The sequence below is a fragment of the Lactuca virosa genome, chromosome 2, assembly GCF_052849685.1.
Source record: "Lactuca virosa cultivar CGN04683 chromosome 2, Lactuca_virosa_CGN04683_v6, whole genome shotgun sequence".
In the NCBI taxonomy this organism is placed as follows: Eukaryota; Viridiplantae; Streptophyta; class Magnoliopsida; order Asterales; family Asteraceae; genus Lactuca; species Lactuca virosa.
In genome coordinates, this window is record NC_136427.1 from 71,180,770 (window position 1) to 71,193,090 (window position 12,321).

Below are 12,321 nucleotides of genomic sequence, written 5' to 3' on the forward strand. Positions count from 1 at the left end.
TTGTACTTCTCTATGATAATAATACGAAACCCTAGCCATTATATGTCTTTCACTTGTTAGTTTACATGGTATCAGAGCTCAGTTGATTATCTGTAGTTTTTCGTTTTTGGGGGCGAGTTACTGTTCATCGGTACTGTTCATCGGCGATTACTGTTCATCGGAGTTACTGTTCACCGGTACTATTCATCACGGTTACTGTTCATCGCACTGTTCATCGGTGCTGTTCACGTGCACAGTTCATTGCCACCATTTGCAATTTTGGGTATGCCTTTTTTGCTCGTTTCTGTATTTGGTTTGGTTTGATTTGTTCGTTTATTAGTTTTAAGGGTTTCGTTTCGTCAAGCTTCGTTGATTTCGAGATCTTGATCGTTTTTTCTGCTACTCGTATTTACTGTTTGACTGATATTGAAATATGGCCCCAAGAGATGATTCTCTTCAGTCCATTAGTATTCAACTTGATGGAAAAAACTATGCCTATTGGAGTTATGTTATGAAAAATTTCTTGTGGGGCAAGACTATGTGGGGGATTGTTACAGGTGACAAGAAGAAACCAACAGACGAGAAGGCCGCTAATTATGCAACCTTACTGGATTCATGGGAGACTGATAACTCCAAGATCATTACCTGGATTAATAATTCTGTCATCCAGTCTATTGGTACTCAGTTGGCGAAGTATGGCACGACAAAGGAGGTTTGGGATCACTTGGCTAGGTTGTATACTCAGTCTAACTTTGCAAAGCAGTATCAGTTAGAGTTTGATATTCGAGCCCTCCAACAGAACAATCTCAGTGTTTAGGAATTTTATGCAGCTATGTCGGATTTGTCGGATCAGAACCTGATGTGTTGAAGGCTTTTAAGCCTTATATTGATAGAAGGGAAGAGCAATGTTTGGTTTAGTTCTTGATGACATTACGTTCAGATTTTGAAGGTCTGCGTGGATCAATCTTGCATCGTACACCTCTTCCCACTGTTGATTCGGTTGTTCACGAGTTGATTGCTGAAGAAACTTGTATCAAGTCCCATGCTGACAAAGCTCCCAAGATAGCCACTCCTGCTATCTTTGCTGTTTCACAACGACCCCAATCTTCAAACCAAAATCGTCCCAGAGTTGCATTTAATGAGTGTGCTTTCTGTAAGAAGAAGAACCATTGGAAGGCAAATTGTCCTTTGCTGACAAGCAAGGGAAATCAGCAGCAACAACAAACAATATCACCATCACAGTCTCAATCTTCACAGCATAACAAGTATTCTGGACAGTCACGTCCCTCTTTTTCATCTTTTAGGCCACCACAGTACGCTGCTGCTACACCTTCAGTTGAGAATGAAACAGATTTTACACCACCACCAGCCTTGGATCCACATATTGTTGAGCAGTTTTGACAGTTCTTAGCTACCAATCCAACTGCCATGTCAGCTTCCATGTCTCATTCAGGTCTGTCTTCATCCAACACGTCAGGTATTCCTTCATCCTTGTGGGTATTGGATTCTGGTGCATCTCATCACATGTCACCACATTTTTCATCTTTTGCTTCATTATCTTCTCGTACACCTGTCTCTATTATGTCTGCTAGTGCTACACCCATGTCAGTGGAGGGTGTTGGTTCTATTGTCACTCCTTATATATCTTTAACAGATGTGTATTACATTCCTACACTTGCTTTGAATCTTGCATCGGTCAGTCAGTTGTGTAAATCTGGTTGTTGGGTCTTCTTTTCTGATTCATTCTGCTGTGTACAGGACATTCGGTCTCGGAGGGTGATTGGGATAGGCCGTAGACTTGGGGAGCTTTATGTCTTGGAGCAGCTACATGTTGCTGATGTTGCTGCATCTAGTGTCGATTTGTCGTCTTTTCGTTTAAACCCTTCATCATCTCCTTTTTATCTTTGGCATTCTCGTTTGGGACATGTGTCAGCGTCTCGTTTACAGTTTTTGGTTTCCACTAGTGTGTTAGGCTCTTTGAAATTTGATGATATTTCTGATTGTTGTGGTTGTAAACTGGGAAAATTTTCTGCTTTACCGTTTAATAAAAGTGTCACTCGTTCTGTTGCTCCCTTTGATATTGTGCATTCTGATGTGTGGGGTCCCTCTCCGATCACCTCCAAATCAGGAGCTAACTATTATGTTTCATTCATTGATGATTACACTCGTTATACGTGGGTTTATTTTATGAAGCGCAGGTCTGACTTTTTCACCATATATAGTGAATTCAGAGCTCTTGTCAAGACTCAACACTCTGCTGTCATAAAATGTTTTCGGTGTGATTTGGGAGGAGAATTTACCTCCAATGATTTTAAACAGTTATTGGCATCTGATGGCACTATACATCAATCATCTTGTACAGACACTCCTCAGCAGAATGGTGTTGCAGAAAGAAAACATCGACATCTCCTAGAAACTACCAGATCCTTACTACTCTCTGCTCAAGTTCCCAATATGTTTTGGGGAGAAGCTGTTCATACCACCACTTATGTTATTAATCGCATTCCTACTGCGTACACTTCGGGGAAGTCTCCTTATGAAATGTTGTTTGGACAACTCCCAGATTATTCTGCATTACGAGTGTTTGGGTGTACATGTTTTGTCTTGAAGCCTCGTGTAGAGAGAGATAAGTTGTCTTCAAAATTAGCTCTTTGTGTTTTTCTGGGATATGGTATTGGTCAGAAAGGTTATCGGTGCTATGATCCTTCAAATCAGAAACTGTATGTATCTCGCAATGTCACCTTTTTGGAGCATATTCCATTCTATAGCATTCCTGTTCGGTCACATGATGCAACCCGAGAGGAGCTTCGTACTATTGATCCGTTTAGCATTGACATTGATGATCCACCACATGTCACTGATCCACCACTTGCTGCTGATCCACCACATGCGGCTGATCCAGCACCTATTGTTGATCCTCTGCCTGCAAATCATCAAGACCTCCCTCCATCGAGGCCTTATCGTAATAAGAAGTCCACAAAGCTTCCTGACTTTGTCTATTCCTCTTACTCACCAGCTTTTGCCTCTTTTATTGCTAATGTACATCGTCTCTCTGAGCCAACATCCTACAAAGAGGCCATTTCTGATCCCCTTTGGCAGACCGCTATGGCTGAGGAACTTGCAGCTCTTTATCATACTCATACATGGGATCTGGTTCCGCTTTCACCCCGAAAACACACGATTGGTTGTCGTTGGGTTTATAAAATCAAAACAAAGTCTGATGGATCCGTTGAGCGTTATAAAGCCAGACTTGTTGCGAAAGGGTACGCGCAAAAGTATGGTATGGATTATGAGGAGACGTTTGCTCATGTTGCAAAAATGATGACTATTTGCACCTTGATTGCAGTTTCTTCCATTCGCCAATGGAAGATTTATCAGATGGATGTCAAGAATGCTTTCTTGAATGGTGATCTTCATGAAGAAGTATACATGTCTCCTCCCCCTGGTATTGCTCACCGACCAGGTGAAGTTTGTCGACTTCGAAAGGCTCTATATGGCCTCAAACAAGCCCCTCGTGCTTGGTTTGAGAAATTTTCTACGGTGATTACTTCTCTTGGTTTTCAACCAAGTAACCATGATTCGGTTCTATTTATTTGATGTACGAATGCAGGTCGGATTATTCTTTCCTTATATGTCGATGGCATGATTATTACTGGTGATGATCATGATGGTATAGAGTCTTTAAAGCGTGTTTTGGCTCACCGTTTTGCTATGAAAGACTTGGTATTGCTTCGTTATTTCTTGGGGATTGAAGTTGCTCAATCTCCAAAGGGTCATCTTTTATCTCAAACGAAGTATATTTCAGATTTGTTTGAACGTGCACGACTCACGAATAATCGAACAGTTGATACGCCTATAGAGAGTAATGAAAAGTACTCTCCAACTGATGGTGTCCCATTATCAGATCCAAGCCTTTATCGTACCATTGTTGGGAGTTTGGTTTACCTGACTGTCACTAGACCGGATATTGCTCATGCAGTTCATGTGGTTAGCCAGTTTGTCACTGCTCCTACTACTATTCATTGGGGAGTCGTTCTTCGTATTTTGAGATATTTACGTGGTACTCAGTTCCGCACTCTTATGTTTCCTTCTTCATCCTCTCTTGAGTTGCATGCCTATAGTGATGCAAATTGGGATAGTGATATTTATGATCGTAAGTCCAATACTGGGTATTGTGTTTTTCTTGGAGATTCATTGATATCATGGAAAAGCAAGAAACAAGATGTTGTTTCTCGATCTTCTACAGAATCTGAGTATCGAGCCATGGCTATCGCCACTTGTGAGATTGTTTAGTTGAGATGGCTTCTTGCAGATATGGGCGTTCACATCTCTCAGCCTACCCCTTTGTATTGTGATAATGAGAGTGCGATAATGATTGCCAAGAATTCAGTGTTTCATGAGCGCACAAAGCTCATTGAGATTGATTGTCATTTCACACGTCATCATCTCCAGAAGGGCACTATCTCCCTTCCTTATGTTCCTTCCTCTTTTCAGATTGTTGATATTCTTACGAAGCCATTGACTGCTCCTCGATTCCATTTTTTGTCTGACAAACTCTCAATGCTTATTGCTGTTGCATTGTGAGTTTGAAGGGGGATGTTAGCCTAATAAGATTTTGGGCTTTATTTTGTATTGGGTTTTATGATTGGGCCTTTTCGCTAGGAAACCCTAATTAGCTTGTCTATATATATTATGTCTTTCCCTTTCATTGTATTTGTACTTCTCTTTGATAATAATACGAAACCCCTATCCATTATATATCTTTCACTTGTTAGTTTACACTTGCTATGTATGTTTTTTTGTTAAGAAAATATACAAAAAGCTTTTATCTACTCTTCTTCTAGAATTTTTAGAGGGTGATATTGTCCTAACAAAAATTATAAACATCTCCAAAAGACTAAAAAATCTTAACTTTCTATGAAGTTCTCAAACCTTTTATTCATCTCTAGGATCGAAGATATAAGTGATTATATTTTGCTATATAGATTTCATCAAAATAACGAACAAAATGAACTTGAAAATTATTTGTATATTTCTCATGTAACTTGATATTCAAAATTCAGTTACGAAAACCTACCATCTCCCATGTGAAGTAGTAGTTGGCCATGTGTTAAGCATTATTATTATTATTTTATTATTTTCTGCCAATTAAAATATTTTTTTGATGATTTATCCTCGTGTATATTATTATTATTATTATTATTATTATCGAACCTATAATATATGGCGATATATTTTTGTTTATATATAACTGCAAATAGATGTTTTTTTTCCTAAATAAAAACTCATTGCAACTAATTAATATATATATATATATATATATATATATATATATATATACACGAACCGTTAAAACATGTAAGAAATTCGGTAAAACATGTTCAATACACAAAATATTGTTAAGATTTATGGAGTCTTGAACAAATTGACAAGTTCCTAAGAGTTCAAGGGCCATAAATGTAACATTACATTTAACAATTGAATTATTCAATTGTTGTCGGCAAACGTTTGAATTAAATATTCAAATGGTCGGTGGACAATTATTTAATATTTGTTGGACAGTTAATGTGAATGGCAAAATTTTCAAAGTCAATCTTTGCGGCAATCCTGTGCATATTGCGGCTCACAAATATACCTATATATATGCATGTATGTTTTGCATATTTTGTGTGCAAAAACTTGAGAGAACATCAAGTGTAGAGTGTCAAGCCAATTGTAATCTTGTGAGTTTTAATAAAATTCTCTAGTTGCAGCCCGTGGACGTAGGATTTGCACCGAATCCGAACCACGTAAAATCCTTGTGTTCTTCTTGCTTTATTTTCGTGAGTTTGTGTGTGTGTGATAGTGTGTTTCCGCTGCGTGTACCCGGTCCGGTTCCTAACAACTGGTATCAGAGCCTGGTTAGCGAGGTTTTGGAGGACAAGATTATAATCGAAAAGTTCAACGGTTCTGATTTTAGCTGGTGGAAAATGCAATTAGAAGCATTGCTATGTCAGAAAGACTTGGACATGGTACTCGGAGACAAACCGGAGAAAATGGAAAAAGCTTTTGAAGATGCGTGGAACTCAAAGGACAAGAAAGCCAAGGCGGTTATTACATTGTCGTTGACGAAAAGCGTTGCTTTCAACATCATGAATGAAACCACGGCACGTGGTATGATGGAGGCTCTGTCAAATATGTATGAGAAACCATCGGCGGCTAACAAGGTGTTCTTGATGAAGGAGTTGTTCACTACAAGGATGAATGAGGAAGGCTCAGTTACGGTTCACATTAACAATCTAAATTCAATTCTGTCCAGATTATCATCTGTGGGAATTAAATTTGATAACGAGACTCAAGCATCACTGCTACTAGCTTCTCTACCTGATAGCTGGTCCGGAACAGTTACTGCTGTTACGAGTTCCGTGGGGACCAGTGGTATGACTTTTGAAGGGGTTAGAGATTTGGTTCTTGGCGAAGATATCAGACGCAAGAATCAAGGTGGATCTTCTTCTTCTGATTTATTAAATGTCGGAAGAGGTAGAGGGAATAGCAGGAGCAGTGGGAGTCGGGGAAAAAGTTCTTCTAAAACTTTGAAGAATGTGAAATGCTGGAACTGCCAAGAGGTGGGACATGTTAAGAGTCAATGTCCAAAGAAAGAATTAAACATTGCTGGTGCTGAGAGTGTGTCTGAGGATGATGCACTGATACTCAATATGGAAAGTTCTGTGGACTCTTGGGTCATGGATTCAGGGGCTTCGTTTCACGCCATGGACAACGGGGAAACGATGGTGAATCTAAAAAAAGGAGATTTTTGAAAGGTACGGTTAGCAAATGACGAGATGCTTCAAGTAACGGGCATGTGAGATATTGATCTAGTTACTTCATTGGGAACTACATGGAGCCTGAAGAATGTCAGGGTTATTCCGGAGCTGAAGAAAAAATTGATTTCTGTTGGTCAGCTGGATAAACAAGGACTGGAAGTAAGGTTTGGTGGTGGTAAATGGATGGTGGTCAATGGTAATTCGGTGATTGCTCAAGGTATGAAGTGTGGGTCATTGTATATGGTTGAGGTACCTGCTGAGGGAAGTATGACCATCCCGATTAAGCAAAACAAAATCTGGTTCGCTAAATCTACTGCTAAGAGAGTTCATTTTGCAAACATGAATTCTGGAGCCAAGGGGATGTTAGCTGAACGAGTCAGAAATTCTAAACCATTCAGGGGATTCTGTGACAGTGGGAGCACGGGGTGTGTTCCGGGTACAATTACAAAGAGCCGTTGGGTTTTGAAGACTAAGACTGGAAAATTCTCTCTTGTTGGAAGTTTGCAAAGTTTGGAGAGTGTTAGTGGTCCTCGGTGTATCTCTGGATCTGGTGGAGTGTCCAAACCGGTTGAGACAGAGGATGAGTCGGTGGTGGGATTAGCCACGACTGAGTTGGAGCTAGTGGGAGCTTCAACTGGCCCTTCTAGTACTTGAAGATGAGGGGCGGCTGCAATTAGAGAAATGGGACTAAGTTTAGCTTGTTCTTAGGAACTGGAGGCTTGGAAGACTTGGTTGTTTTAAGATTACTGGAGTTGGATGACAGGGACGGACCATGTTGTTCAAGCCTCCAAGTGGGAGATTGTTAAGATTTATGGAGTCTTGAACAAATTGACAAGTTCCTAAGAGTTCAAGGGCCATAAATGTAACATTACATTTAACAATTGAATTATTCAATTGTTGTCGGCAAACGTTTGAATTAAATATTCAAATGGTCGGTGGACAATTATTTAATATTTGTTGGACGGCTAATGTGAATGACAAAATTTTCAAAGTCATTCTTTGCGGCAATCCTGTGCATATTGCGGCTCACAAATATACCTATATATATGCATGTATGTTTTGCATATTTTGTGTGCAAAAACTTGAGAGAACATCAAGTGTAGAGTGTCAAGCCAATTGTAATCTTGTGAGTTTTAATAAAATTCTCTAGTTGCAGCCCGTGGAAGTAGGATTTGCACCGAATCCGAACCACGTAAAATCCTTGTGTTCTTCTTGCTTTATTTTCGTGAGTTTGTGTGTGTGTGATAGTGTGTTTCCGCTGCGTGTACCCGGTCCGGTTCCTAACAATATACACGAACCGTTAAAACATGTAAGAAATTCGGTAAAACATGTTCAATACACAAAATATTGTTAGAGGTTTGATAATAATCTATAACTTATATTAATTTTGTTACTGACTATGATCTTTTTTGCTCATAACAAAGCATGATGGTTTTTTTTTCGTTCATATCGCACGTTACATATTTACTTTCAAATAAAAAGCTTCTCGATAAGAGATATTTAATTTATAAATATCATATATCAAAATAAAATCAACTACAGATATTACTTACATGTAATTTCTATCAAATTATGCTTAAATAGTTAAATATGTTAATCTAAATTATATTCCACGTTCAACAAATTAAATTAATTTTTAAAACTGATTGTTTCAGCTACAGTAAAAATAAGGTTGTTTGTCAAATGAACAAAAAGTCATATTCAAAGTATATTTAAATGCATAATATATCCTAACCCAATTTAACCAAAAAAAAAAGTTAAATTATATTCAAAGTATACTTAAAACGCATTTAAATACGTTTACTTTTATTTATTTATTCGTTAATATGACTTATTCCTTGTATTTTTAATGTTCTGATGAGAAAAATCAAAAATAGTATAACAGTCAAATTAGTTTTGTATTTGAAAAATATCGACATAATTTAATATTTTTCTTTTTTCTAAAATATAGTATTTATATAAATCAAAATTACTTAGCATTTGACAGTTTTTTCTAGGGAGTTCTAATTTCACAAGGAACTGAATATCCATTGGCATAAAGTTCTTCGGTTTCCGCACTATAAAACTGACTAGAGGCCCCTCATAAAGTTCAACCAACCAATCGCTCTACAGATTCCCAAGCCTAAATCATCAATTCGCCTCTTTTTGCGCCTGTTCTTCCGATTAATTTCTCATGGATTCCTCACCACTGATGTTGAATGGCAATGGTAGGGTCTCTGACAAGATCATCATCGATACCGATCCAGGCATTGGTATTCAACTATTCATTCCTTTTCTCTATTATTTTATTGTCTTCTATAAATCGGATTTCATTTCAAATTTCGAGAAAAAGTTTCGATGAATTTAGCGATGTTATTGTATTGTCCTGCGATTTTATCAATCATCATCGAACACTTCTTCTGTCTGTGGATGATGTGATTATTCAGATGGATTAGTATATTTAGTAGCGTATCGGGCTTGAATTTGTTTGCTCAAATGAGGAATTTCTTACTACAGTAAACTGTATGATAATGGATTACTTGTAGTGGATATATAAATCGGTGTTGTAACTATCGATAACTGAATCCATTATCAGTTTCAAAAGCTCTAAAGTTGTCAAATACGAGGGCGTTTCTATGCACATTTGAGTAAAAAATGTTGAATATGAAATGAATGGATGCGAATTTAAGATGAAGATATGGCATGATGAAGTTTAGAAATCTTGAAACAAAATCTTATATCACTCGACAACAGTTCTTTGTTCATGATCATATTCTATTATTCTTCTCCAATTTGCAGATGATAGCATGGCACTTATGATGGCTTTTGAAACACCAAATTTGGAGATTGTAGGATTGACAACCACTTTTGGTAATGTCTCTACAAAAGATGCTACTCGCAATGCCTTGATTCTGGTATTCTATTTCTTTTGATTTACTCCCTTATTCTGTTATTACCTTTTTTTTGTTCAATTGTATTTGGATCTTGTACATGATCAATTACTGGTTTTTCTTATGCAAAAGGATAGTGTGAGCTTGCAGGACATCCAGGTGTCCCTGTTGCTGAAGGTAACCCTGGACCTCTAAAGGTATGTTCCTCTTTTTGTCCCCATTTGATGTCTTAATACATTAAGTTCATTTTTTGGCTTTTAAAAAAGAAACAGCCATGACAATGTATGCTATTAACATGAAGTTCTTAATGACTTTGTGATAGGGTGGAGAGCCTCAGATTAATGACTTTGTGCATGGATTAGATGGATTAGGCAACATAAATTTACCTGATCCTAAATCAAAGAAAGTAGAGCTTTCAGCATCTGAATTTTTAGTTGATAAAGTTTCTCAATACCCTGGTGAAATATCTATACTTGCACTTGGCCCCCTCACAAATTTGGCTATGGTAAGTTACAAATATTCTTATAATCATATAACACATTCATAATGCCAATATGCGATATTAACATGTTCTTTTGTTAATTTAGGCCATTAAGAGAGACTCATCATTTGTAACAAAGGTGAAAAAAATGGTTATACTTGGTGGATCTTTCTTTGCACTTGGGAACATTAATCCAGCTGCTGAAGCAAATGTAGGTCCCATTTTTTTTTTTTTTCATAAATAAAATTTGAAAGTTATTTAAAGGGTTAAGTGCAAGAAATAGAATTTTTAAATTACAATGGCTCAATAAGAAAGAAACTGAAAGTGCAATGCTTTATTAGAAAGAAATGAAAGTAGGATGCTATAAGAAACAAATAGATGAAAGCACATTGCTATTTCATGCATTTCCCTCATTTTCTGTATTAAATAGTTTATAGGCCATCAATCTAAAAAAACCACAACATTGAAATAGTTTCCTTTTTCTTTTTATTGAATCTTATCTAGACAAGAATAATAATAATCATTATTTTATTTTACTTGTAGATTTATGGGGACCCTGAAGCAGCGGATATTGTCTTCACGTCGGGTGGAAATATAGTCGTTGTTGGCATAAACATCACTACACAAGTCAAACTAACAGGTCTGTACTGTATTTGGCTTGCATTGGACTGTGACTGAGACTGATGTCAATGAGACAAAAATTGTAATTTTTTGTCCAACCCAAAAAAAAAAGGTGGGACAAAGATTCGTTTTCGATCTCTTGTATGTTGAAAAGACGTAAATACCCTCCCCATCCTCATCATAAAAAATAGCCCTAGAAAGAATGTCCAGTCCATTCTCGTCCTTATTTGTGTAACAGACGCAACCTGCGTCTGTTACACATGGCAGGATTGGACGGGAATAGACTGGACATGCTTTCTAGGGCTATTTTTTACGTTGAGGATGATGAGGGTATTTACGTCTTTTCAACATACAAGAGATCGAAAACGAATCTCTGTCCCACCTTTTTTTTTGGGTTAGACAAAAAATTACAATTTTTGTTTCGTTGACATCAGTCTCTGTCACACAGTACTGATTTTGTGGCTGTCACTTTCAGACCATGATCTCGATGAACTGAGGCGGTGTGGAGGGAAGCATGCTCAGTTTCTAAGCGATATTTGTAAATTTTACCGCGATTGGCATGTGAAATCTGATGGCGTTTATGGTAATTCACATGTTTATATTTATATATTGATAATATGAATGTAATCAAAAGATTTAATATTGATATTTTTTTAATTTCTTCAGGGGTATTCCTTCATGACCCAGTGAGCTTCGTGGCACTAATTAGGCCTGATCTTTTTACGTACAAGAAAGGTGTTGTTAGAGTCGAGACACAAGGCCTTTGTGTTGGTCATACTCTAATGGACCAAGGATTGAAAAAGTATATTTTTAATTCAAAAGTAAATATGAATGTCTAGACTAAGTTTTTAATATATTTTTATTTCTTATAAATGATGCAGATGGAATACGGAAAATCCATGGACTAGTTATTCACCGATTTCAGTTGTGTGGACGGTCAACGTTGACCAGGTTATTACCTACATTAAAAAAGCTTTAATGACACCGTAATTAATTATGTTGGCATCGTGGAAATAGTTCAATTGTTATTTGGAATATAATTTGGGTATATTAGGGCTATTATGGTAAATGTATTGTACTTTATTCGAAACAACATCTACGTATTATTAATTTTGCTTTATTGTAAACTATTTTTATTATATATAAATTTCACGATTTTAGCTTTTATGTGTTAAATAGTTCAATTGTTAAATTCAAAACAGAGAAAGAGTAATTTTATAAAATGACAATGTAGTTTAATTTGTTTCAGTAGTCTTGGACAAAATACAGAAGAATATTTGTGTTTTTATCATATTATCGAGTTTGTTTCTTAATTTTTTTTGAAATAATGATTAAATCATTATAATGTTTTTGACAGTTGAAAAGAATTGTTTTTGATAGTTATCCGTTTTTGAAAATAAGCAAAATATAGAAAACAAAAACGTATTTTTTGATCATTCAATCTAGTTAACCATTGGATTACTTGGATTACTTTTTATGATTATTATCATAATAGTTTAACTGACTTGATGTTTTAAATGTTTTTTAATTGTTATAAATTTCATCAAGTAATATATAATACAAATAA

General features: G+C 36.6%; 2 protein-coding genes across 2 annotated transcripts; both read left to right on the top strand.

Annotated features, from left to right (window-relative positions):
* Positions 1-412: 412 nt before the first annotated feature.
* LOC145157500 (uncharacterized) lies at positions 413-796 on the top strand. The gene has a single exon (XM_079076534.1). The coding sequence runs from the start codon at positions 413-415 to the stop codon at positions 794-796; it is 384 nt and encodes a 127-aa protein (XP_078932660.1).
* A 7,995-nt stretch (positions 797-8,791) lies between these two features.
* On the top strand, positions 8,792-11,921 carry LOC145159171 (uridine nucleosidase 1-like). Its single transcript, XM_079078088.1, has 9 exons — positions 8,792-9,034; positions 9,561-9,676; positions 9,790-9,849; positions 9,975-10,157; positions 10,240-10,344; positions 10,677-10,773; positions 11,230-11,337; positions 11,421-11,556; positions 11,636-11,921. The coding sequence occupies exons 1-9, from the start codon at positions 8,956-8,958 to the stop codon at positions 11,742-11,744; spliced, it is 993 nt and encodes a 330-aa protein (XP_078934214.1). The 5' UTR covers positions 8,792-8,955; the 3' UTR covers positions 11,745-11,921.
* Positions 11,922-12,321: the final 400 nt, after the last annotated feature.

Bases quoted from the DNA above. Each gene is read 5' to 3' on its own strand.
- LOC145157500 (XM_079076534.1), top strand. From the start codon at position 413: ATGGCCCCAAGAGATGATTCTCTTCAGTCCATTAGTATTCAACTTGAT.
- LOC145159171 (XM_079078088.1), top strand. From the start codon at position 8,956: ATGGATTCCTCACCACTGATGTTGAATGGCAATGGTAGGGTCTCTGAC. The intron at 10,774-11,229 runs GTCTGTACTGTA...TGTCACTTTCAG, and splicing joins TACACAAGTCAAACTAACAG to ACCATGATCTCGATGAACTG. The intron at 11,338-11,420 runs GTAATTCACATG...TAATTTCTTCAG, and splicing joins GAAATCTGATGGCGTTTATG to GGGTATTCCTTCATGACCCA.